This window comes from Crocodylus siamensis, chromosome 1 (assembly GCF_052110815.1).
Source record: "Crocodylus siamensis isolate JL-2025a chromosome 1, ASM5211081v1, whole genome shotgun sequence".
Taxonomy (NCBI): domain Eukaryota; kingdom Metazoa; phylum Chordata; order Crocodylia; family Crocodylidae; genus Crocodylus; species Crocodylus siamensis.
The window spans coordinates 342,881,929-342,909,825 of record NC_143395.1 but is presented as its reverse complement, the minus strand read 5'-3'; the positions used below and the strand labels follow the sequence as shown (position 1 = coordinate 342,909,825).

The 27,897-nt window shown below is 42.7% G+C and overlaps 1 protein-coding gene across 2 annotated transcripts in view; it reads left to right on the top strand.

Moving 5' to 3' along the window:
- PIBF1 (progesterone immunomodulatory binding factor 1) overlaps positions 1-27,897 on the top strand; it is a 190,503-nt gene that overhangs the window by 82,881 nt on the left and 79,725 nt on the right. For both annotated transcript variants that reach the window (XM_090024439.1, XM_090024430.1), the window contains exons 11-12: positions 23,982-24,147; positions 26,701-26,851. In XM_090024439.1, coding sequence (XP_089880565.1) covers positions 23,982-24,147; positions 26,701-26,851 — 317 coding nt within the window. The remainder of the gene's footprint in view (positions 1-23,981; positions 24,148-26,700; positions 26,852-27,897) is intronic.

Here is a 27,897-nt window from a genome sequence, read left to right as displayed (position 1 = left end):
TCAGTCGCTCAGTCATGCAGTTGGTTCATTAAAAGATAGCACCCACAGAAATTCTTGCCTCTTGCAAATTTCCTGAACTGTCATACCTATGGCATCACTTGAACACTACCAGGTTTAATTTCTTCATTTTTACCAAAAAAGAGTTAATTACAGTGATTCTATTTTGCTTTTCTGCTTAATTTTTATTAGCAGGAGAGAGTTAAGAAACAGGAAAATGTGGTAGGGAAGGAAAGCCAGTGGAGTTGTCGCATTCCTTCCTCCTTCTCCACCAGTTCTGACTAGTGAGAATTTCTTGCAATATCTGAATAATGGAGAGGCAATGTTGTTGTGGTTGCTTTTAGGATCCTGAGAAATTAAGGGGAGAGTAAAGTCTTTTTTCCTTGCCACCCTTCCCATTGTTCTGTCTTAGCTTAACAGAAGTTGCACATAAATCAGTTTAAGTAATCAGAACCTGGTTTAAACCTGTAACAGAACAGAAGCTCAGCGCACATGAACCACTTTCAAAATGGGTAAAACTGGTTTAATATAAACCTGGTTGAATGTAGAATCAGAGTTAACTGATTTGGGTCAAACTTTTTTATGAAATTTTGTCCCAGACCCCTTTCTGGTTCAAGTTAAAGCAACGCCCCACAGCATTTTGCAGCCCTGGGCTGTGCTGTCTGCTCCAGAGAGGAAGGACTGGCCCCCACCCCTCTGCCCTATAACTGGAGCAGTAAGGGCTGACTGACAAGAGGCTGGGGGAGAAAGCCTGGCTGGGGATGCAGCCCACTTGTGGGGGGGGGGCAGGGAAATGCCTTCTCCCCCCCAGGTAAACCTTGGTTGGAGTCTGAGGCCAGGGAGGGGATTTAAACACCCCTTCCCCTGCTCAAACTTACTGCAGGCTGCAATTGCAAACTACAAATCCCAGAGGCACCTGGAAGCAGAAAGAAGTGATGAACAACCCTGCCAAGTGCTGTTGTTGTAAGTCTGGACTACAAATCCCAGAGACCTTGGTGGAAGCAGGAAGAGGAAGTGAACACAGCCAGAGAGCTGTGCTCTAGCACCCCTTGGCTTCTGGTCTGGGCCACTGCAGGCATATGGCTGCGTTTCCTAAATCAAAGGTAAAATGTCTGTTCACTTTCACTTCTGTTTCAATTTAGTCTCTGCAGTTGAGAGTAACTTGCAAAGACTGAATTGATTCAGCTTTGGGCTTTCTGACTGTAACTAGCCTTAGTGATTCCCAGATGGTGAAAGTGTAGGCAAAATGCAATATTCAGTTTTTCCAATTAAACATTTTTCCTGTTTCTAAAATCTTCTAGATTGTTGTTATGCCAACATTTAATCAGTTCTATGGAATCAGTCATGCCAACACTTAAAGACAGCTTATCAATTTTCTTGCAGTCAGAATTGTACCAGTGGGCTGCTCCTGCTTTCTTTCATCTAGTCTCCTGAGTTCAATGTATTCTTTCTTGAACAGCACACCACTGCAGAAAACAGAAATGAATGGAACATAGGTCTGAGCTTGGCAAGTACTCTGATGCTATGTCTGCTTTAAACAAATGGTCTTCAGAGTAACATCCTTTCTCTGCTTTAGTCTTTGAAGCTTTTGTATTCATCATACAGCCTTGCAGCCTCCCCTGCTTTTATTTATGCGTTCTGTACAGGGTTGCCTATCAATTTTGATCACCTCTTAAGTTGCAGTGTCACAACTATTTTAAATTTCCCTTGCCTCATAACACGCTATTCAAAATAGCAAAGCTGAATCTGCTCTTGAGTAGTCCCTGCACTCTTCCATATTTGAGCAAGTTTCCTAATGGTAGAAACTTTGTGATTTTGGAAGGAGACTTAGAAATGAATGAGAGAGAAGGGTTGTGTGGGGGGAATGGATTGGAAATTGACTCGCTCTTCTGTTTTAGGGGTGGAAATCTGTAGGACAAAGGAAGTCTCCCTTCAGAAATCCTGTTGTGGCTATCTTAAGCAATACTGAAATTACATTTGGAAACTAGTTTTTTTTCTTCTTTTTTTCCAAATAGTCCACACTTGAATATAAGTAGGAACCATTGGTTTTGCTTAAGGGTGGGAAAATGGTCAAGAAAATAACTGAAGATTAAATATACTGCTTATAAATCTTTGGGTCTGATATATCACAGTGCTATTAAACTTTACTGCCCATTCTGTTTAAGAGATAGGTATGTTACTTTATTGATTCAGTGCAGCTTATTATATGTGCTAGATGTTCTTCAGCACTTTACATCTATACTATACTAACATTTAGACATAATGTTTTATTTTGATTAGCTTTTGATTTTACTTGGGAGTAACATCAGTTTGTATGTAAATACTGGTTTCACTTGTTGATCCAGGGAATTTGTGCTTAAGAGAAAAATAAGCACAGAGCAAGGGACATACATATATTAATCTTTTCATATATTACTTCTTGAGAAAATGCAAAAGCCTATAGAAGTGTATCAAGATAATACTTTTAAAAGGCTGTTTCCTTTTTGAATGCATTTAATATTGACTTGTATTGTTTTATTTCATTCCTTTATAAAATAAATTATACAGATATGGTGAATACATTACTGATAAACAGTACATTCAAAGCTCTGCAACGCAGGGCTAGAAGGGCCTCATGAGTCATTTAGTCCAGTCTTATTATAATCACAGCTAGCCACATTATATAATCCTTTTCATCGACTGATCAAGCTCCATCTTAAAATTAATTTGGTTTCTCCCCCTTATGGCTCCTATTGCAAGGTTTTTTGACAACCTCCATGCTTTGAGCCTTAGAAATCTTCTAATTTGTGGCCTAAATTTATTTGTGATCAGTTCATACCCAACTGTTCTTGTGCCAACATTGTTCTTTAGTTTAAATAGCTTTTGTCCCTCCCCAGTATTTATCCCACAAATGTATTTATAGATAGGAATATCTCCTCTTAGCCTTTGTTTTGTTATAGAAAACAAGCCAAACTCTTATGATCTCTTGAATGCTAGGCTCTTTATTCCCTGAACATCTGAATAGCTCTGCTCTGCACCTGTTCCAGTTTCATCTTTCTTGAATAGGGGTGATCAGAACTGTACATAGTATTCCAGATTAAGTTGTTTCAGTGTCTTGTCTAAGTTCTTTAGGAATAGCTCATATTAGGATCATACTTGTCTTAATTACTGCCCCATATTAGTAGTTCATAGTCATCCTGTGGTCAAAAGCTTCTTTATGGTTTCCAAATCTTATTTTTACAAAGGTGAACAGAACCTTATGTTCTAACTTGTGTCAGATTGTTTGTTCTTTATCCTATTTAATGATAGTTTAACATTCCTGTGAATATTAGTTTATGGTTACTGTGATCCAATTCCCAGTTGTTTCTGTTTTCAGTGATGCACACACTGAGCGCATTCAGATGTGCATGGATGTTTGGTTCCCTGGGGACACGTACTACTTGCTTTGGCACATGGCAAGTTGCCCTGTGTGGGGTAGGGGAGGCCTTACCTGGGAGCCTCCTGGGGCTGCAGCATCGGCGATTCTACTGTGCAAAGCCTGGCTGGCAGTGGAGTGCAACACAGGGCGGCCTAGCCCCGCTTTTCTGCAGCACACATTGCTCAAGTGTCTGCTCTGGTTTTTTGAGGGTTTTTTACATGGTTTTTTTGACCCCTAGATATCCTGGCATAGTGCACACTCAGGCAGTGCACCCTTGCAACGTGGAGAACACCAGACTATGCAGTGTTCTCCACTGCACAAGTTTGCAGTGCCACATACCGCACGACTGCACTCATCTGGACACAGCCAATTTCTCATGCTTTGCTCCATAGGGAGATTGATGGTCCCACTAGGCCTGTACAAAACGGCTAGTATTCGCTTCGGATTCAGCTGATTCAGAGGACAGTGATTCAATTCGGTGATTCGAATCACTGTCCTGAATTGATTCGGCCGAATCTCCAAATCACCCAGCCCCATTTCCCGCCGGCTCTTCCAGCTGGCAATGGCTGCCCAGCCTGCCCCAGCTCCCAGCATTTGGGGAAAAGAAGCCCTGACTCACCGGGTGCTACTAGGTGGGGATGATCCCCACTGCCCCATGCTGCACAGGGGGCTCTGCATGAGCCCCCTCTCTCCCGCTCCCCCAGCCCCCCCACAGCTGACCCGTCTGCCTCAGCTCTGACCCTTTAAGAAAAAAAAAACACAAGAAAAACTCCAGACTCACTGTTCCAGCCCAACAGGGAACTATCCCTGCTGTTCCCCCCCACCTCGTGCCATGTGGAGGGCTCCACACAAGCTCCCCAAAGCCCTGAGGCCACTGCAGGAGCTGATCAGTCCTGTGGTTTTCCTTGTTTGTGTTTTTTTAAAGGGCTAGAGGTGGGGAAAGGAGCTGGGGCAGCTGTGGGGGAGCAGGCGGGGCTGGGGACGCTAGGGGAGCAGGGAAGGGATGGGGCCTGGCAGGGGTCCCCCATGGCCCCATTCCCCCTCCTCCAGCCCCCCCTCCCCTGCCCCTACTTACCAGCTCTGATTCTAGCTGCAACTCCCTGCTGCAACCAGCCAGGGACTGTCTGAATTGTTGAAGCTCTCCGAATCTTTTCTGAAGATTTGGACAGCTTCAAATCGATTTGGACCTTTTAATTGGTCCCTTGATTCGATTCTGATTGAGAGATTCAGCCACTGAATTGGGCCGAATTTCCTCCAAATCAAATCACTACCCAAAGTTTCACATAGCCCTCGGTCCCACATTATCCTGATTAAGGTGTTTGGTTTGCCATTTAAAATACTGCTGGATTGATATTACTACATTATTTTAGACATGTCTTTTTTTCTAGATGTGCATATGTAATATGCATTTATATCATTATAGAAACTGGCTCCTGGAATTTTTTTTTTCTATTTTTTTTCAATACATGTAGCAGAAGTGTCAGAGTAACCTCACTGCATGTGTATAGGCACCCTAAAATACCTGTTTAGCATGGTGTTGGAGAAGCAAGTAGAAATTCTAAAACACAAACACAGTCTTTTTAGTAGGTGAGAGAAGGAGGAGCAGGAGCAAGGAACTTTTGACCAAATAGGATCATGGTCTGAGAGAAGCCCTGGAGAAATGCATCATCTTGTTAACAGATTTTATGGAGGTGAAGAAATAAAGAGATGTTCATTTGTAGAAAAATGAATGAATCTTTCTAACTTGAGTTTATCTCTCTTCTGCAACAGTCCCACATTCCTCACCAGTATACAGAGGAGTAGAGTTCCCATGTTATTTCTTAGCAGCCAAGAAGAGTGAATAGAAATATGTACATTATAACATGCAGCCGAAATCTCAGGGCACATTGATTCGTGCTGCACATGAGTCTTGAGTTCTAGGACATCATGGAATGCACAAAAAGCATTAAAAACATTGATTTTTGTAGAATTATTTCCTTTGTGGTATTTGCACCAAAATGTTATGCTAGTGATGAGCAAGGGTCTGCAAATAGCGCAGTGATTTGCTTAGCATATTTCAAGGTGGTATCAGTAGCATTATTTAATTGAATTTAATAAAAGAAAATGCAAGCCAATACCAGGAAAATCCTAATGAATGTCACCTTAGAGATTGTGGGATAGTTACACAAAGGAAGCTATGAAATTTTCCATTGTTGGCAACATTTTAAATTTGATTTGGATAAACAGAAAATGTGTAATGGGGAGAAATCTTGCATTGGTGAGGGGAATGATTAGAAGAGCCATAATAGGGATTTTCATTTCTACATTGTGAGATTTGATACGGAATTCCCCGTGCAAGTTATCCAGGGACCTGTTTTACATCACTGTTTAAAAATGTTTTGTGCTTCAAGACTTACTGCAAAATGCAACATAAGCCACTAAAGTAGATAATAAAAGATAAGTATTAATAATAATGTTGTCCTTTGTATATAGTTCTAATAGAAGAAATGTTGTCTTTATTTTTTCTTTGCAGTTCAGCAACTTAATATTTATTATGAAAAGTGAGGACAAACTTTAAAAATATCTGAACTTTTCATACACAAAAATTTGTCCCAGCTATTCTATGGGTCTAGAAATTTGGCAGCAGGGGAGCGTCCCACTCCTGTCCCACCGCCAAGTTCCAGACCCATGGGAAGCCTCGTGGGCCAGATAACACAGTGCTGTGGGCCATATTTGGTCCGTGAGCCAGCAGCTGAATTCCCCAGTATTAGAATGATAGTCAGTTTCTATGGAGCTAAATGTTCAGATATATTAAAATACATATACCTTGTTTATCCTCATCTAAGGTGATGCAAATACATTCATCTTGTGTATATCTGGGACATCACACAGCTGATAGACTGCTGAAATTTTGTTATACTGTCGTATACAGTATCCGTATACCATATGAGCTTTGAAGTGCTAGGAGAGATTCCTTCCCCTTCCCAAGTCAAAAATGGTAGCTTTTCTTGGTGTCTAGAACCATAACATTTTAAGGTTGTTTAGAATAAAAATTAAATACTCCCTCTGGGAGAAGGGGTGGGGGAGCAACTGAATACTTCTGATCTAGTGCAAAAAACCCCTAAATTTCTCTTTTCTTGGGTAAGAGAACTCAAATACGTTAGCTTTGTTTGGCTCAATCGTAAGTATAGTGTTTACTGGTACAATGCTACAATACAATATTTATGTATCTTGAGTGTTTCTGAAAGCCTTCATTATATTAATAGTAGTTGAATTGCAGTGAAGGTACTTTCCCTAGTTGGCTCTTCTGGTTTCCTTCAGTTTTCCTTTCATTTTAATACAACTTTTAGAAAAGTTAGTTTTAATTGCATGCTCCAGGTACTACTCCTAAGGAAACATTAACAAGTAACATTGCTTTCAAATAATGGGTTTTTTTAAGTTTTTAAAAAAGTCCCCAACAAATACATAATTTTATTATTTATATTTGGTTAAAAATGGTCACATTATTTTCTATTTGTTTCCTCTGATGGGAATGGGTCTAAAGGCTTCTTATGTAAGTTCTTCCTTAATTGACTTTAACTATGTGGTTTCCAAATACTCATATTTCTTTTTGATGTTATCTTGAGCATATTTACTGCTCCCACTTTTTGTTTCCTTTTCAGGTTTCATGTAGAAAAGTAGCTTTAGGCCTAGGGGAGAAATAGATAAGGGACTGTCAAAACCCCTGAAGTCTAGACCCTCATTTAAAACTCCAACACTCAAGGGCTGTGTAAAGAGTACATATGGGGCTGTGTGTTAACTGTTGTTTAGTTTTCTTTTAATTATGTCAAGCAAAAAAATCCACAGCAGAATATTTGCAATAGCAATAGATTTTACATAGATTATATTAAGCCCATAAAAATAAATTAAAGCACCAGTTACATTCCTCTGGTATATCTGTTTGGTTTAAATGCTGCCTTTTATCTCTGCATAGTTGATATGGCCCTATTTTTGCCTTAACGAGATAACCTAATACTGCAGTATACTGTTTATTTTATTAATCACATTGCATGCCTTATTTGATCATGATATGAGAGATGCATTGAATTACTTTAAATGCATACTTTAGATTCCTATAGATCCATATTACAGTTGTTGAACATACCCTGCATTTTTAACCAAGCAAAAAAATTGCTCACATTCAAATAAGAGCCTGCTTCCAAGCCAAGAATGACAGATGCTGTTACAGCTGAGAAGTGAAATCATTTAGGAAGTAACTCAAACAGCAGTTAACTTAGGTCAAAGCAAAAAAGTTAATTCCAGATTCCTTTACCAAGTCTGGAGGTAAAGCTATTTGAAGTATTAATGATGATTATATAAGCTGTCAAGTTTATTCCAGTTCAGTAAATTTGTATTTAAAAAATATATAATAATAAAACAAATCTCTCTCTCTCTCTCTCTCTCTCACACACACACACACACACACACACACACGATCTGAATCTCTACCTCTTTCCTCACGTTCTATCCATTTCTTACATCCCCAAGTTTTTAAAATAATGTTAGAATGGATTTTTTGATTGCTTGTATCTTTAAATCCTACAGCATGTGTAAGTGATAGTATACCAGAGGAGTGGAGAAGAGGGGAGTTGGCTGTATCGTAAGCCAAACTTTTGTGGCAGTGGTTTAACTGTACTGTGCCAAAGCAGCATATTTGACCTATTTTAATGTCGACATGATCAGCAAGAGTCTTCAAATTCATTCCATGTGATACGTAGGATAAATTGAACATAAGAGTTAAAAATGATGTTTAAACAAGTATGAATGGAAACTCAAAGAGAAGGGGAAAATATTTGGTGGTTCTTAATACTTAAAAGCTTTAGAATGAAGCATTATGTGTAGGTATAATTGGGCACTCTCTCCAGCAACAGTGGATTAAGTAGTACCTTGAGTTTACTGAATATGTACCATTAGAGTGTAAGGACTAAGATCCTCCATCAGCAAGTTCTTAATGAGCAGTCTCTAGCTCCAGCAATTCAGATTCACAGTGAGACTCTGGAGAATATTCAATATTTCCTGTACCTCAGAATCTCTCTCTCCCAAAAGGCTGACATTGACAAAGAAATCCAACATTGCTTCAAATGTGCAAGAGCAGCCTTCAGGCGCTTGAGGAAATTGGTGTTTGAAGACAGTGATGTCAGATCCGAAACCAAACTCATCGTTTTTCAGGCAGTTCTGATCCCCACCTTACCGTACAGAGCTGAGAGGTGGACAATGTACAGGAGACACCTCAAGTCATTGGAAAAGTACCGTCAACGCTGCTGAACCTGCCTGGCCTCATATAGGCGCTTCCTAATGGCCTTAGAGTGCACACCCGGTACCAGCCAGAGCACATGTCCCTGAGGCTTGGGCGCGGAGTCGCATTCACCCCCAAGGGAGGCCCCGACACTTGCCTGCCATGACTTGATCTTCTTTTCTTCAGTGGTGAGGCTCCTCCTTGGGGTTCCTCGCAGGCAGAATGCTGCCCTTAGCAGGCATTTTCAGGGCTCCACCTCCCATACACCCCATCTATATGCCAGCCTTTAGGACAGCCAGATGAAGAGTCACCGGCCAGTCCCTAGATGTTGTCACCTACCCTCTTTTCTCCCTGCTCATCTTCAGCATCCCTTTGCCCTGGATGGCTATGGGACACGGGACCGCCCTTGACACCACATCCACTTACCACTTGAGGCATAGTAGTCCTCTGCACTGCCTCAGCTTTCCCCTCTTGAAACAGAGAATCACTTGAAAGCTTTCTCCTTGGTCTGGGGTCTATACAGCCTCCAACACAACAACAACAACAAAAAAGAAGAAAGGAATAATTGGGGCACGGGGCCTCAGCCCACCCCACTGACGGATCAGGCATCAATGGCTCCCAAGGTGACTCAGTGCTGTCCTTCTTGGCTCAGCTACCCCGCCGAATTGAATGATTGCTTCACTCCATGGAGCTGGGACCCCTCCTATGGATCTTCACCTAGCCCCCTGCCAAGCTGCCAGCACAGCCCGTGTACAGCCCAGGGAGCAGCCTTGCCATCTGGCTCCTTTGTTGCTGCTCCCTCTTCCATCTCCCCACCGCCGGCTTTTAAATCATCCAGATGGCGATTCTTGATTGTGTCATCGGCTGGCACTGCTCCCAGCTGGAAATAAAAGCAGCTGATGAGCCGCAGGGGTAGTTCGTCTCAGCGTGGTTCTGTTCCTTCTGTGGATAGTAAGCATGCCCCACCTTCAGGGTTTTTCCCTTTCTTTCTTCGGACGGGTCAGCCCTGCCTCGGGTCCCGCTGTGGGCAGGTGCTCCGGGGCCTCTGCCTGTGTTCCCCTGGCACAGCTGCCTATGGAAGATCCTTTAAATCCAGTGGGATGAGGTGGCCAAGTGGTGTTCCACAGGGTTCAGTTCTTAGCCCCATGCTGTTCAATATCTTTATCAGGGCTAAAGAAGTAATACTTCCTCTGTATTCAGCACTAGTGACACCCCAGCTGGAGTACTGTGTCCAATTCTGGATGCCACACCTCAAAAAAGATGTAGAGAATCTTAAAAGGTTCCAAAGGAGGTCCACAAGAATGATTAAGGACCTGGAGGACAAACCTTATGTGGAAAGAATAAGGTATCTGGGGAAGAGAAGACTGAGGGGAGACTCAGTGGCTGTCTATAAGAATGTAAGGGGTGAAAGTTGGCAGCTGGGAGAAAAACTGTTCACTAGAGCACACCAGGGGACGACAAGGAGCAATGACCATAAACTGTTAGAGGAAGGTTTCAGGTTGGATGTAAGGGAGAACTTCTTTACAGTAAGAGTGACCAGAATCTGGAATAGACTTCCCAAGGAGGTAGTGCAGTATCCTAGCTTGCAAGTCTTTAAGAGGACACTGGACAGACACCTTGCTGGGATCATTTGACCTCAGCAGTATTTCTGTCCAGAGCAGGGGGATTGGACTCGATGATACTTAAAGGTCCCTTCCAGCCCTAAATTTCTATGATTTCTATGACCATGGGGAGGGGTGGCACCCTCGCCCCTTCTTCCTCCCCCCCACCCTTTATCTGGCTTGGTCTGGCCCAGACAGGACCCTGCTGCCACCCAGCTGCAGCCTCAAATACTCTTCCCTCTCCCACTTCTGGGCTTTAGGTTGCTTGTTATCTGCAGCCTGCTTCTTACACCTGTGAACAAGCAGCTAATTGCTTAATTGATAAATCATTAAGTTGGAACAAGCAGCTAATAGCTTAATTGATGAGTCATTAAGCCACCAGCTGTTTTCCTCTAACTCCCTTGCCCTCTGTTCTTCCAGCTTTCCTAACTGTCCAGTAACAGGTAAGGGTTCCCAGTTACAATCCCCTTTCTATACATGTTGATTATTACAGATAGAAATATTTTTACTTTGTTCTAGGAGTATGAAGTGAAATCGCTGTTTATCAATGCGAATCAAATCCTACCAAGCCTATATATGTGGTCTGCATACAGATACAAGGAAAAGTAGCTCATTAATTTTAGAGGAGCCTCCAAGGCCAGCAGATGGAGAGTGAATTGATAAGAGCAGTAGTAGACTCAGACTACATCCAAGGTTCGTAACTAAAGCAATCTTGGAATTTCATTTAAATCAAGTTCACTTATCTATGGTTTTCCCAAGCCCGTTCTAATCGAGAGGAAATTAGATGACATATTCTAAACTTCAGAAAAGTTCTATCCTTTTATCTTCAAAGGACAGGACCCTTTAATTCCTCCATTAGGCTGTTTGTAACATTTGCCAGATATCTAAAAGGACACTTTTTTCCACAAGAATAATCTATAGGTTTTGGGGGGAAATTAGATGATATTTGAAGTAAGCAAACTTATTTGATAGTGTTCAAAGCTGTTCAACTGAGACACACTGCTAAAATCGCTGCTTAGTCTTTTAGGATGAAACACACACGGACAAGCACTCAGAGATGAAAAGTTACTTGAGTTCTTCCTTAAATTTGTCTACAGTTTATTCCAAGAACAACTTCCCTTCTCTCCTACTTTGCAATCTTATTATAGTAGGAGATCTGTGGTAGAAAAGTAACTGAGTGGTGGTTAGTCCAGCTCCACCCTTTATCATCAGTATGGACTGTAGGAGTAGTCTTTGCATATATATTAACAAACTGGATACTATTTTACAGAATTCTCCATTTTCAAATATAGGGTGCATATACCCATCTAGGTTAGGAAATACTGACCTTGGAAAAACTCCACTTATTTTATAAGTAAGTAACTTTCTTTGGTTGTCTTGAAGTTGCTCCTGTTGTGAATAGCAGTCACTTGATTTGCTGAATCGAGATTTTCAGAGCCAGTACATTCTGTTAATTTTTGGGTCAGGATTGCTTCCAGGGAAGTCCTTTCATTGACATGAAGGTCAGAGACCCATCTGCAAATCTTCAAAAGCTGCAAAACAGAAAAATCTGCTTTGAAACAAGCGGCTTAAAACAAAGCTTCTAAGCTTTGCTTCTTCAAAACAGATTTTGCTAAACCATATGCAAAAGTCCTGTACATTTAATTACTTGATACACAGCAAATGCAACATCTGGCAAGAACTCATGTTAAATAATGTTTATTCTTTCAACTTTTAAGCTGTACTTTTCTGGAGCTCTTTAATACCAATGTAAAACAGAAATATTGTATGTTTGAGTCTGTCATCTGAGGAAGACAATTTTTAATAAAAACAATTGCTGTAGAGGAGAGGTTTTCAACCTTTTTTAACAAGTGTAGCCCTTCTGCCACAAAGCTTCAGCTCATGTACCCCTTTATATTTTTTTTCTTGTTTCTAAGGGGCAGGGGTGGGGGGGTGCAGATCAAAACCTGGCAGTCAGGGAAGGAGTGGGGCTGGGGCAGGCGCTGCACAGCCAGAGTGGGGGATGGGACAGAATTTCAAAAGCAGCTCTTCTTAGGGGGCGCAGGGAGGGGAGGGCAGCTCCTGTTGCTGCACACACCCTAGTGGGGGCCTGGGAGGCACGTGCCCCCCCCAGATCTGCACATGGGTGAAAGCAGCAGCTGCTGCCCCAAGAGTAGTGCGATGCCATGCGCCTGCTGCCGCCATGTAGCTGCATACACGCAGATGCAGCCAGACACAGACATGTGCAGATGCCCACACAGAGACACGCACACATCCCCTTTAGCAGGGGAGAGGGAAGGAGCTGCAGGGACGGGGGGACAGTTGAGACCCCCACAGTGCCGGAGGGAGTGGGGCAGGGGTGAATGGGGCCAGGTCCTGCGACAGTGAGAGCCCAGTAGCGTGTCCAAGGGCTGTCAAGTGAGTGGCTGGGAGCAGGGCGGTTGCCAGAGCCCCACAGGGAGAGCAGTTGCACTGCCAAAGGTACCCCGCTGGGTTAGCAGGCCTGGGAGCAGATTAAATCAGGCACTAATTCAGTTTATAATAACCACTTTCAGGCACCTGCACAAACACGCCACCGAGCTGCTTTCCCATGGCTGGTTGCACATGCAGCTCTGCCAGCTGCTGATGGGCCTCATGCCTAGCCAGTCGCATGCTGCTAGGGTCAGACACAGAATACCCCTCTTCCTCCTGCCATTCAGACCCTTGCAGCTCTGCTGTAAGGGGGTAGCGGCCAATCAGGAGAATGAGATGGGGTGGCAGGCAGGGAAGCACCATGGTGTTACCATGGGGCTGGGGTGCCCAATGGATCCCTCCCCCTCCCTGGTGGAGATGCCACTGCCATGCCCCGGTGTGCGCTCTGTCCCCGTCTGTCTGCACATGCCCCCTACAACCTTTTGAGTACTTCTGGGGGTATGCATTCCCCCATTTGACCACCCCTGCTGTAGAGGAATTTTTAATAGTTAACCATATCTAGTAGTTGAACGATTCATATTACCTGTTTTAGTCTAATCTTCTTAGAGTTTGAAATAATTATTCTTCCATTTTTCTCCTGTTAGAGATATTTAAAAATAAATTTGTTACAGTACAATGCCTCAACTTGTTTTTTAAATCTTGCTAAAATTAATACTATATGTTTGATTCTCAGAAAAGTATGAACTAATACTGTAAAAGGAACTGGAGACTGAAAATGCCTTTTAAAAAGTTTAACAATCTCTATAACAAAATATCCTTAAAGTTTAAGAGGTAAAGAAGGTTTACATAGATTAAAGATGATGTGCAAATGGCAATATGTAAACTCAGTTTACAAAATCAACAAGCTATACAGTGTTTCAGATTTATATTCACTAGTACAAGAACTCACGAGCACGAACAGCTATTAGAATTGAGGATCAGAATTTACTCAGTGGGCAAAATGAGAACTGAATGCATAGAAAGCCAATTGGTAGTTTAAAAAAAAGATTCCAGTGAATTTTAGAACTAAGGCACAGTATCCTGAAAAAGGTTTCTGTCTAGGAGATGCTTGTGTTAGTATCCATAAGTGACAGAATAGCTTTATCTGTAGTGAAGTTATAGCTGTATGATGTTATCTCTTATAAGATCCTGTTTTCATTTAGTTATAATTTTGCACAAATGTATGCTGTTTCAAGTTCTGCATGGTAAAACTTACTTCTATTTTCTGTTCAGGTTCTTTGTACATCTTAAATTACAGAATGCTCACTTCCTTAAATTGCAGTTTGTCTGAAAGTACCTCTGATTTGCAGTAGGCATCCTGAAATTGCAAACTGCAGATGCTACCCTGTGGTTTTCACAGCTGTAAGAGTTTTCACAAAAAACCTTGCTGCCATAGTGGCACACCTTACGAGAGAAGGTAATATCATGTTTTTAATTCTAAAAGACTGGCTATTAAAAGTGGGTCTCATCATAAAGTCACCACAGCTTATCTATTCAGGCAGCTGGGCCTCTGAATTATGAAAAAAAATCATCAATAAAAATAGTAATAGACAACGGTTTATTGGAGTTCTCATAAACTCCAAATTCAGATAAGCATATTTTCCTGGAGACAGATTTCTCTGTCAAGTTCACCAAGCAATCAAAATGAATTGCTCAGCTGTAGTTGAGCACCCCCATTAAATGTCTGCACCATGTGTCATCCTGCATATTCATGAATTTGTTAGTCAGACTTCATATATGTATGTTACAGGACTGGAATTCTGGTCAGTGCATCATCCTGTGAGACATCAAATAAATAGGTAAGTAAGGATCTCAGCTCAAATCTTATCAAGACAGAATTAGTGGTCAGACTACCAGAACACTGGGAAGCCAGTAACTGTCACAGGTACAGCTATTTATATAGCTACTAGTTATAAATACAGCTAACATCACTTAGGGATCCCCTTGGAAGCTAATTTGAGTGGGAAAGCAATCCAGGATAGCTGATTGTACTTTACAGAAACCTTACGGAGGGCACAGGAACAATCCATCCTGATATGTAGGATGACTAGCAAGTATGGCAGACTACTGGCTTGGCTTAGTGGGGAACTCTTCAGTGAACTAAAACACAAAAAGGAAGCTTATAAGCAGAAATTTAAACAAACCACTTAGGAGGGTTTAAATCAGGAAGGCCAAAGCACAATTGGAGTTGCAGCTAACAAGGGACATGAAAGGTAACAAGAAAAAGTGTGGGTCTTTTACTGAGTGGGGGAGGCAACCTAGTAACAGTGTTGCAGTAAAGGCTGAAGTAGTCAGTGCCTTTTTTACCTCAGTCTTCACAGACAAAATCAGTTTCCAGACTACCACATCAGTCAGTGCAGTTTGGGGAAAAGGAAAAAAAGCTGACAGTGGCAAAAGAACAGGTTAGGGACTATTTGGAAAAGCTGGATATGTACAAGTCCTTGGGGCCAGATGCCATGATTGCAGAGCTACTGGCCATTATCTTTGAAAACTCATGGTGATTGGGAGAGGTCCCAGGCAACCGGAAAAGGGCAAATCTAGTGCCTATCTTTATGAAAGGAAAGAAGGAGGATCCAGGAAACTACAGACTGGTCAGCCTTACCTCAGTCCCTGGAAAAATCATAGAACAGGTCCTCAAAGAATCCATTTCGAGCACTTGGAGGAGAACATAATCAGGAACAGTCAGCAGGGATTCACCAGGGGCAAGTCATGGCTGGCTAACCTGATAGTCATCTCACCATCTGTGGATTCAGGAAGAGCAGTGGATGTGATATACCTTGACTTGAGCAAGGCTTCTGATACAGTCTCCCACAACATTCTCACAAGCAAACTAAAGAATGGCTCAATGTCTAGTTGCCAGCCAGTATCAAGTGGACTGTGCCAAGGATTGGTCTTGGTACTAATTTTGTTCAATATATTCATCAGTAACCTGGAAGATGGGAAGGAGTGCACCCCTCAGCAAGTTTGTAAATGACACCAACCTGGATGGAATAGTAGATACACTGGAAGGTAGGGCTAAGATTCAGAGAGACCTTGACAAATTAGAGGATTGGACTAAAAGGAATCTCATGAAGTTCAATAAGGACAAGTGCAAAGTCCTGCACTTAGGATAGAACAATCTCCTGCACGAGTACAGGTTGGGGGCTGAGTGGCTAAGCAGCAGCCCTGCAAAAAAGGACCTGGGGTATACAGTGAAATATGAGCCAATAGAGTGCCCTTGTTATGAAGAAGGCTAATGACATAGTGGGCATAGTAGGAGTGGTGTCAGCAGATTGAGGGAAGTAATTTTTCCCCTCTGTTTGGCACTGGTGAGACCACATCTGTAGTACTATGTCCAGTTTTGGGCCCCCTGCTACAGAAAGGATGTGGACAAATTGAAGATAGTCTAGTGGAGGGCAACAAACATGGTTTGGGGGCTTGGGGGACATGACTTCAGAGGCGAGGCTGAGGAACTGGGCTTATTGAGTCTGGAGAAGAGAAGACTGAGGGGTAATTTATTAGAAGTTTTCAGCTACCTGAATGGTGATTCCAAAGAGAATGAAGTTAGACTATCTCAAGTTGTGGCCAGGGAAATTTAGGTTAGATATTAGGAAAAACTTACTCACTAGGGGCAGGCACATGCTGCACTTGCAGCAGCTCGAATAGGACTGGCACAAATTTGAGCTGGGGATGCTCTTTGGGCCCAGACATGCACTTTGGTGTGAGGCATGTTGAGCCGCCTGGGGCAAAATAAACCTGCTTGTCTCCTCCTGGATCTGCAGCCAGGAGGAGCTAGAGCCTGGGGCCAGCACCCCTGCTGCCCCAGCAGTATAAAAACCTGCCCTGGTGAGCAGCTCAGGACTATTTGCCCTCAGAAGCTTCTTAGGCCCAGCTACTTCGTACTACCCCTTGTGTCAGGTGAACTGAAGAAGCAGCCCTAACCTGGAGCAGCCCACTATAACCACTGCAGCAGTCTGGCAGTGGAGGCTGCTGCCTAGCTATTACCTGCTGCCACCTGAAACTGCATCTCCCCTTGGATCTGTGGCCCCATGGCTGTGCACCTGCCAGACCTGATGGGATGCCCCCGCTGTGCCATCTGGGCAGCATGTCGCTCAGAAGATGTGCTCCTTGCTCAAATTTGGTCTGCTTTGAACTGTCCAAGTGTGTCCTCTTGGCCTCAGGTGGCCAGGAGGTCAGCCACCTCATCTGCCCTCCAGTTCGGTTCATGGTGCTGGCCCTGGACAGGCTCCTCTGGCTGTGTCTTGCCACTTGTCTCACTGGTAGAGATCCTGGTGTTCCCTGTTTAAAAATGGCAAATTTTCTGATAAAAAACCCAAATTCTCTCATTAAAGTACCCAAAATACTGTCCTTCCACTATTAAAATGAAATGCTACTATATAGGGAGCAGGAGAGCACACAAGCCTCCATGGCTCACCAAAAGCATCCGGGAATGTCTCCTTGCTAAAAAGGAGGCGTACACCCAATGGAAAGAAGGCGTCATCACCAGACTATTCTGCAGTCGCTCGGGGATGTAGGGGGGCAGTTAGGAAGGCCAAGGCAGAGATGGAATTAGGACTAGCTTCTCAAATTAAGGACAATAAGAAGTCCTTTTTTAAATACATAGGGGGCAAAAAGAAGGACCCGGGTAACGTGGGGCCCTTGCACGATGCGTTGAGAAATTTGGTCGTCACACCAGACGACAAAGCTAAGATGTTTAATAATTTCTTTGCCTCTGTCTTCCTAAGTAGGGACCAGAACAGCCACCTCCCTGCTGGGCCCCCCTCGGGCCCCTGGGGAGGCACACCTGGGCCAAAGGTTAGCGAGGAACTAGTTAGGGAGCTTCTGGAGGGGCTGGACATATTCAAGTCAGCCGGCCCAGACGATCTCCACCCTAGAGTTCTAAAGCAATTGGCCGAGGTCATTGCAGGACCCCTGGCACGGCTTTATGAGCACTCGTGGTGCTCTGGTGTGGTGCCGGAGGACTGGAAGAGGGCCAACGTGGTTCCCATCTTCAAAAAAGGTAGGAAGGAGGACCTGGGAAACTATAGGCCGGTTAGTCTTACCTCGATCCTAGGCAAGCTGTTTGAGAAAATTATGCTGGCACACATCCATGAGGGGCTAGCGGGGGACTGCATGCTTAGGGGCAACCAACACGGGTTCATCAGTGGCAGGTCCTGTCACACCAACCTGGTGGCCTTTTACGATCAGATCACCAGATCATTAGATGCAGGGGTAGCAGTGGACATAGTCTTCCTGGACTTCCGGAAGGCTTTTGACACTGTCTCTCACCCCGTTCTCATTAAGAAACTGGGGGACTGTGGTGTCGACACCCACACATTCAAATGGGTCGCCACCTGGCTGGAGGGCCGCACCCAGAAGGTGGTAGTGGATGGGCCCTTCTCAACCTGGAAGGACGTGGGCAGTGGGGTTCTGCCGGGCTCAGTCCTCGAGCCCGCACTGTTCAACATCTTCATCTGCAATTTGGATGAGGGCGTAAAAAGCACCCTGTTCAAATTTGCTGATGACACTAAGTTGTGGGGGGATGTGGGCACACCAGAAGGAAGCATCAGGCTACAATCAGACCTAGACAGGCTACAAGGGTGGGCGGATGTGAATAGGATGGGATTCAACACAGACAAGTGCAAGGTGATGCACCTGGGGAGGAACAACCGGCACCATACCTACAGGTTGGGAAACTCCCCTCTTGTCAGCACAGAGGCAGAAAAGGATCTTGGAGTCATAATTGACTCCAAGATGAACATGGGCCGACAGTGTGGGGAGGCAGTCAGGAAGGCCAACCGTACCTTGTCATGCATCCACAGATGCATCTCAAGCAGGTCCAAAGAGGTGTTCCTCCCCCTCTATGCAGCACTGGTCAGGCCGCAGCTGGAGTACTGCGTCCAGTTCTGGGTGTCACACTTCAAGAGGGATGTGGACAGCATGGAGAGGGTCCAGAAGAGGGCCAGTCACATGATCAGGGGACAGCAGGGCAGGCCCTATGAGGAGAGGCTACGGGACCTGAACCTGTTCAGCCTCCAAAAGAGAAGGCTGAGGGGGGATCTAGTGGCCTGTTATAAACTAGTCGGGGGGGATCAGAAGGCACTGGGGAGAGTCACTGTTCCCCTGTGCACTGTCAGGAGTGACCAGGAATAACGGTCACAAGCTGGCAGAAGGCAGGTTTAGGCTAGATATCAGGAAGTGCTACTTCACGGTCAGGGCGGCTAGGACCTGGAACCAACTTCCAAGCGAAGTGGTGCTGGCTCCTACCCTGGGGGTCTTTAAGAGGAGGTTGGATGAACATCTTGCTAGGGTCATTTGACCCCAGTATTATTTCCTGCCATGGCAGGGGGTCGGACTAGAGGATCTACTCAGGTCCCTTCCAACCCTAGAAACTAGGAAACTATATAGAGAGATCAGTCGGCAAATGTTTTATTGACATATTTACAAGTGTAAAGCAGTTTGAGAAACCTACCAGTGTCTCTATCATCAGAATAAAAATTTTAAATATATATATATACTTTTGCATTTACTTTTGGCTTTTTTGTCATAGAAAAATCAGAGCCACCCCTACCCACTTTGCTCATCAGGATGTGCAGTACTAATATGCCAGGGCCCTGCCCCTGCCCTTGCTCCTCACTCCTTACCCACAGGGCCAGGTATGTGGGTGAGGGGTTTGTGGGGGTAGCTTGGGGCTGTGTGGATTGTGGGGAAACTCTGGGGGTGGGTCTCCCCACAATCCATGTGGGGGGGCTGCTCAGGAGGGGTAGGTCACCTGTCCCCCACAGGATGCAACCCCCCCCACAGCTCATGGACCACAGGGGCCACAGCTTCCCAAGAGGGCCCCAAACCTGTACAGGGCCCACATGCCCCCCTACAGGGGCTACAACCCCCCACAGGGTCCACAGGCCCTTTTGCTGGACTGACAGCTCCCTCCACAGGGCCCACAGCTCACCCCCGCAGCAGCTGAAGCTGTCGGAGCACTCAGAGCTCCTGGCACGCCCCTGTGCAGCATGGGATAGTGTGGCTCGGCCCTGGCTGTCTGGCATCCAGTGCTGTCTGTGCTGCATCGTGTGGGCCTGCTGTGGTGCCGCATGGCTTCAGGCAGCTCTGTGCCGCTTGGGCTGTCACCTGGGTCCCTGTGCCACTCACAGGGACTGTGTATTGTGCTGGGTGAGGCCCTGCCTGCATGGAACAGCGAGTAGCATGAGGCCCTGGGTGACGGCCTGAGCAGCACCGAGCTGCCTGAAGCCATGTCAGGCTGGGCCCGCATGATGCAGCACAGACAGCACCAAGTACCAGGTGGCCAGGGCTGAGTAGCACTGCCCATGTCATGCAGGTGCTGTGCTGGGAGGGCCCCAAGCACCACAACAGCTGCTTCAGGGGTGAGCTGTGGGCCCAGCGGGGGGGCCACAGCCCCAGCTGTGGGCCCTGCAGGGGGCAAGCAGGGGACCCACCCCTCCCAAGCAGCCCCCACCCCCACAGTCCCCTTCCCCCCAGTCCCCTGCACCCACACAGTCCCAGCTTCAGTCCCTCCCACCCCCAGTCCCTATTTACCTGGGGACCGAGCCCGGGTCCATGTCACTGCAGCTTGCACTGCTCCTTGGCCTGCATGTGCTGCAGCACCAGAGCAAGGGGCAGCCACAGGTCTTGGTCCATGCCCCGCTCCACCTTTGTACTGCATGTTTTTTTATACCTGGATATCCAGGTATCAAATTTTGAGCCCGCACTACAAATATGCAGCATGAGGAATGTTTTTTTGTTTCCACTGTGCCTCTTCCCACATCTCAAACTGCTTTGAGACGTGGCAAGAGGTACACGCGGGCTTGTCTGGACATGCCCTAGGAGGATAGTAAAACACTGGAACTGGTTATTCAGCAAGGTTGTGGAATCTCCATTCTCAGAGGGTTTTAAGAGTATGTAGTTGGGGACAGTCCTGCTTTGAGCAGGAGGTTGAACTAGATGACATCCTGAGGTCCCTTCCAACTCTAATTTTCTATGATTCTGTGATTTAGTGGCCTACTGGGGGGGAGGGCACTTGCCCCCCGCAAGTCACAAATGTCACAAGTCACCTTGATCTGAGGAAGGCAGTGGGAGCAGCAGCTGCTGCTGGACTCCTCCCTGTCCTTGAGAGAAATCTAATGCAAAATAGACAAGCTCCCAAGAATTGATTGGAAAAATACAGGTGGGGAAGTAGCAATAAGTTAAAGATCCCTTTTGAGCAGGAGGTGTCTAGAAACCCCTTGCCCTTAGGATGAATTTATTGTATACCAGCTGAGAAGAACTGGCATGATCTTTTAAGAGCTGGCAGGAATGCTGATTGAGAAAACAATTGAAAAACTTGCTCAGAATCTGATTGTACTTAGAAAACCAGGGTGAGATTTTTTTTTCTCCAGTTTTATTGCTTGAATAATTCCTGTCTCCAAATATAACACTTACTTTTCCTTGTATGATCTATCTTATGTAATAAATCATACATCTGTTTTACATACCATATTGACTGGTGAGAGGTGATTTCAGGGTGAAGGCAACGGTTCATTAAAAGCTGAAGAAATCCTACACTAAATTGATAACTTAGTCAATTATTTCATTGATTCTCAACCTTTTTAGTTTCAAGGCACCCCTCTAGAAAATGCCAGCTTTTAATTTCTACTACAGAATTACAGAAAAATAATGGAGCGGTTTTTTCTGTTTTCAAGAACTCACACCACAACTATGGATTTCTTTTTGAAATTTCTGGGCTCATGTTGTGAATTGTGTTTGTAAACCTGCAACACCCCTGAAAAAATCTCAACTTTTTTTCAAAATCTTAGGCCACAGCACCCTGGTTGAGAATCACTGGTCTAATTTTAGAAAATCTTCAATTTAGGTAGCCCAGCAACACTACCACCACTGAAAAACATCTATTATATTCTGCAGATGCAATCCTTATTTTGTTTGGTCTCATTAAGATCCACCTGGCAGTGATTTCGATATGTCATTATCTGTCTTTTCTCCATGCAGTTATGTTCATTTTTCTCTCCCTGCCTGATTTTTAAAGGGTTTACTACCTATTTACTTATAACCAGGAGCACCCCTCAGGTATCTGAATCTTTTCTTAACAAACCACACAAAGTGGTGCTGAGCCTTTTTCAGGATATTTTCTATACCACCTTACTTTTAAGATACTTTTTTCTGTTCATCAGAAGTATGTTCAAACTGCAACCCCATCATGGCTGAATTTCTTTAGGTGATTCCTTATGTGAACGTGTGTAGAAGGCACATCTACACATATTCATTAATGCATCGTAATTATGGTGCATTAAGTTTAATACTTGTAATAACAGGTAGTAAATGCACCATAAGCAGCACTGCTGCATGGTTTTTGCATGCCACACTAAGGCGCAATTGAATTAGTCTACTGCACATTTAGTGTCTTGTGTAGACACGCCCAGAAGTCATTTACAACTGCAGCCTCATATTAATTGCCATGGCTATGTCACTTTTCCATTTGCATCAATTTATTAATCTTCCTGTTTTATTTGCAAAATCCCATTCTTCTCTAGACAAAAACTTTACTTTTTTGTATTTCAAGAGTCTTATTCTATTTTCTTGATTGAAGAAACTCTTACAGAAAGTCTCCTTCTCTTTTTGTTGATATACTAGCACTTCTAAGGGACAAGGTGTTTTTTTCCAGAGGACATTTTAATGGCTATATCATTGTATTCCATTATGCTGCCACACAGCTGGAATACCTCTTTGCCAAATGTCAAAACTTTTTTTCACTAGAGGGCAGGCCCCTGGCAAATGTTACATTTGTTACACAATAAATTAAAATGCCATATATTCAAGCAATTTATTATGTGATAAAAATGTTGAACTAGCCTCAGATATGGTGAAATAGTCTCAAAGATGTTACTCAGCTGTTGAACATCTCTTTGGCTTGTTTGTATTGCACATACTTTTGAATATGATTTATTACACAGAGTGATAGGGCTTGGCTTGATCCTCCAGTATCCCAAGGTGCACTGGGATGGTCAAACCATGGGAGGTGCAGATGCACTGGGACTCAGACTTTTCCAGGGATACCTGGAATGGGTTTTGCTGTGAGGTCCACCCCAGCAACAACTCTCCAGCTCCCCTAGCTAGCAAGCACTAGCAGCACAAGCTCACACACTGTATTTTTCCTCTGCAGACTATGTCCCAAGTGAATGTGAAATCATGCACATTGCTCAGTGTTTCCAACATGTGACAAAATTGCTCAGTACCCCTCATACTATGAAAATAACATCTGCCAGGGCCCTTAAATATTTCAGTATCTGAAATCTGTAAGGAAGCTACTTGAATCAGTCTTCCCTTTTGTTACACTTTGCCCTTACTGTGTCTACCAACTCAAATGCCAAAGTTTAAAGGAATGTAGTACAAACTGTTTAGTTAACAGTGGGCAAAACTACTCAGTCCCATCTTCCAGAAAAGGCATTTCATATCAGTCTCTTAGATTTGGATCCATGTTTGTATATATTCAAAGGAAGAACAGTTATTTAGGTTTATAACTGGTTCTTTGAAATAATCTCTTGCAACACAACTCCCATTCTCCCGTTTTCAGTCTTCTTCCCCGTTGTTCTGAATTAGTGGAGAACTGAAGGATAGTTGTGGTTGACTTGTCTGTTATGTCTTTGAATTGAGGGCAGGAGAACACGCACAGTGCAGCCTAATAAATGCTGCTTTTCAGTTTACAGTGCAATGCCTGTGAGGAGCATGCATGTGCATGCCTGAAGAATCAGTTACTACATTTTCTCTGCTTGCTATTTGTTTCTGGAGTACCCATATATTCAATACAGCTGCAGCCTGTGCTTTCCACTTAATACAGTTCATCATCTTCATGGCACGCTAAGTTTAATACTGTTGTTTTTAACTAGCCAGCTATTATTTCCAAATATTAGTAGCATGTTGTTTAACTTTATCAATATTTATTAAACTTGCCACAATTTACATTTTTTCCGCTGTATACTATGTAATGAAATAATCTAATATGCTTCTTCTAGATCAAGGGTCAACACCCTTCGCCAGCACAGGTCACAGGCCAGTCGTCAGTGCAGGCCAGAAGTCTCCTCCCCTCACTCCTTCCCTTTCCCCCAGCCCTTCAGGGGTCAGTTGTCAGATTCCCAGCCCCTCTAGCAAAGGTATAATCATATGCTGCAGAGTAGCAGGCTATTTGTGGGCTGGATTTGGCCTATGGGCCACAGGTTGCTGACCCCTGTTCTATATCTTTTGATCTTTTTCTTTTTTGGATCATAACCATTTTAAGTTTGTTTTTCTTTTTGTTTTGTTTTTCCCCACCTCCCAGGTACAGACAGTTGCAACTCAGCACAGAAACTAAGGTAGCTGAACTTCTCCATCAAAATAAGTTAAAGGCCTTTGAGAGTGAACGTGTTCATCTCCTGCATGAAGAAACAGCCAAGAATCTCTCTCAGTGTCAATTAGAGTGTGAGAAATATCAGAGAAAACTAGAGGTATGCTATAAAAGGACACTTTTACACTACCTGTATGCATTAGATCATCAAATAAAATTGAATGTAACAGAATACATAGGGAAGTGAGATTGGTGCCAGACCCTGTAGAAGTAGAATATCAGATTGAAGTTAAAGGTGACCAGTTCTTCTCTCCTGTAGAAAGTGATAATATGAAAAATAGTGCTGATACAGTTAAAATTCTAAAACCATTCTAAAATAACTTTATTATAAAATTCTTCATATATATCGAAAACTAGAGCATGGCCATTTCTGACTAATGCAATAGTTCCTAGCACTTATGTAGTACAACTAATAATAATTCCAAATTCCTAGAAATAAAACATGTTTATACTACATGATGTGGTAAAATATACTTCCAATACAAAAATGTTCATATACACATATCTTTCAATTTACCTTTTCTATGCAATTTCTATAATGGAATGGAATGTGCCATGCAAAATTATAGTTTTATATAAATATTTTTCAGTATGAACTCAGCACAAGAGTTTTTTTGAAGTGAAATTAAATAATACTGTTCTACAATAGTAACCAAATATTTTAATGCTACAGAATATACGGCAAATATCCCTGGTATAGAAAGTATACATGTATGTTATGGTATACCAAAAATTGCCTTTTGGTTACTGAATTTGCTCTATGGCAGGTTGTTATATATTTTTACATTAGAACATGGCTGACTTTTGTGTGTAATTCATTTTTTCAAAAAATATTAATATTATAAGAATAATTCAAAATGTAAAATGAAAGGCAGAATATTTTCTTATTTATAACCAGTGAGAGTATGAATATAGGAAAGAACCAATATTTTTCTCTTGTACACTAGCATGTTAATAATTTAAGAATAACTTAAATGTCTGTTCCAATGATAATATCCTTTTGCTAGTATAGACTATTTATTCCTGAAAGAAAAAGTGAATAAAGTACTTTAGTACAACTGTGTATATCACAAATTGTGGAGACATAAATATTTCAGAACTAACATCGTACCTCTAATGAGGTAACTTAGGTTGGAACTCTGTACTTCAAGCTTAGTATCTAAAGAAATCAGAGAAGTCTCAGTATATTTACTGTTAGAATTTGTAGCAGCTAATCCCAGTTATACCAGTGATTTAGAACCAGTTTTTCTCCTTGTACACAAATTTTAAATTTTAACTGGTAAGGGACCTGAAGATAAGAGTTTAAATGTATTACATAAAATTGTATAGGCAGACAAGGTTCTTTGCGTGCATCTGATATCTTTTATTAGACCAACTTAAATAGTTGGAAAACAATTATTAAGCAAACTTTCGGGTTCAAAAACCCTTCGTCAGGCTAAGGAAGTTTCAGCAGTTGGTGTGTGCTCTTCCTGGATGGAATGAAAAGTAAAGAAGCCAGAGGCTGGTCTGGTATGCATACAAGACAGGTAGTTAGTGAAAATGTAGATTGAGGAGGCAGAGGGTGAGAGACAGATTTTGTCTGTGTTGGGCTTTTGGTATGTCTGACTGGTGCTGGGTACTAGATGTTTGCTAGTACTGATGGACTTAAAAAACTCCCCAAACCCTACACATATTTGCATTGTATAGACATGTTGGAACTTCAAAGAAGTTGCTGTAACATGTGAAATTTTGTTTTTCTAAACTTGTCCCTTTGCCATGGATCTGGTAGGGAATGATTGTGTCCTGGGGGTTAAGGCAGAGGGTGAATATATCCTGGACCCTAGGGGCTTCCCCCTGGCTGATCATAGGGTCAGGCAGGAGGTGACTGGTGATTTCCCTGGGATTTGGAGGTATGCCAAATTCCAGGAAACATGAAAAGTTTGATTGTGTCCTGAACCCTGAGCCTTCTTACTGTCTGATCCTAATAATCAGCTGCCCAGTGGGGGTCAGGCAAGGGGAAGTTCCAGGTCTGGGGCATATGCCACATGTCTAATTTGGTGTGATAAAAACCAGCCATGAAGGTGTTCCACATTTAATCATGCAAGAAATGTAATATCTGCCAGGGTCCTACGCTTATCACATTTGAATATAGACTGTTATAGTTGTTGTGTGCATGCCTGTTTTACTTAAATAGTTAGCATATTATGGTACTTTTTTCACTGGTCTTGAAATGTATTATTTTTTTGTTCTCTGTCTTAGTTTAAGTATGTGATTAGATAAACTGCAAAAAAAAATACTTTGATTTTAGTTATGCGGAACGTATTACCTATTTTTCTTAGCCCCTATTTTTTCATGACTGTCCTTCAATGAGGTTATTGGCTGCTTTTTGAAGTAGAGATTAAATTATTAGGGATTTAGTAAACTGCCAAATGACCTGAGAGAATAATTTTGTAGAGGACGCTATAGCTTGGAGAATGGCCACTGCAGTGGCTGAATTGTATATTTGTTGTTTCTTCCATGATGGATTAAAATTACATTTGTACTTAAAAAATAATACAGAATATTTCATCCTCCTCTGTTAGCATGCTGAACCTCTTGTGCTTTCAACTCTTTCATAAATAGCATGTAATACTGAATGCCTGCTCTTTTGACTTGTTCTGCTATTCTTTCACAGGTTTTGACTAAGGAATTCTATAGCCTTCAAGCTTCTAGTGAAACGCGTGTTATTGAACTTCAGGCACAGAATTCAGAGCGTCAGGCAAAACTTGATACATATGAAAAACTAGAAAAAGAACTAGATGAGATAATATTGCAAACGGCAGAAAGTAAGTTCTTCCCCAAATGACACCGTAATTTCTTATGATACTGAGGTTCTCATAAGATGCAAGTTTCTGAGAGAATTTGTAACATATAGTGGAGGTGTTTTAGGCAGAAGTTCAAGATTCAATAAATACATTAAGTATGAATTCTGCAGTGTTTATTGAAAATACTTATTTTTAATACTTGTTGCACATTGGGCCACTGCTAAAAAACTTTTGCTAATCATTATACATTTAAACTTATACTATTACATATTATAGCAAACAATTATCCAACCCTGTCCTGTTTTCTTCTCATTTGTTTATTCTACCTTCCTGTTGTTTTTAAGGGACTCCCAGATTAGTTCTTTGAGAAATAGACTATTTTTTTTATTAAATGCATGTACAGTACCAAACACTAAACAGACCCCTGTTCACTGACTGACGCCTCTGGGTTCCATACTGTAATGAATAAATAGTAATAATTTTGGTTTTAATTCAACAGATTATTAGTATTAACTGGATGTGTGTCAGGGAAAGTTTTTAGATACAGATTGGGTTCAAGATTAAAGCATGACTTATGTTAATGCTTGACAGCATAGAAATCTTGTGAGCTGTTCTAGCAAGATTTTGATCCAAATTGGCAAGAACAGCCAGAGTCTGCCTTCTCAAGTAATGAAATTCTTGCAGCAACATTTTTTTGCCAAAGATTTATACCACCTTAGTTTACTTCCTAACTGGTTTAAATGTCCCTTCTAATTTTGTGTGCAAATGTTGTTGAAGACCTGGATCCTATAACTTGCTATGTTTAGTTATAGGATGCAATTCTGTGTCCTTATGGAGATCTGTAGAAGAGTTTTCCAAAGTTATACTTAAACAATTTTTGGCATGGAAGATTTTATCAGAGTTTAAAGTTAAAATATGCATTCAGTTGGACTGAACATTTTCAGCAACTAAGGAGTGTGGACTTAAAATATATTTACCTCGAGGGTGGCGTGTCTGTCAGTAATTTTGACTCAGTCTAATATTTAAGAATGCATGTTTTATATAAGTTACTGAGAAAAATGTAAGCA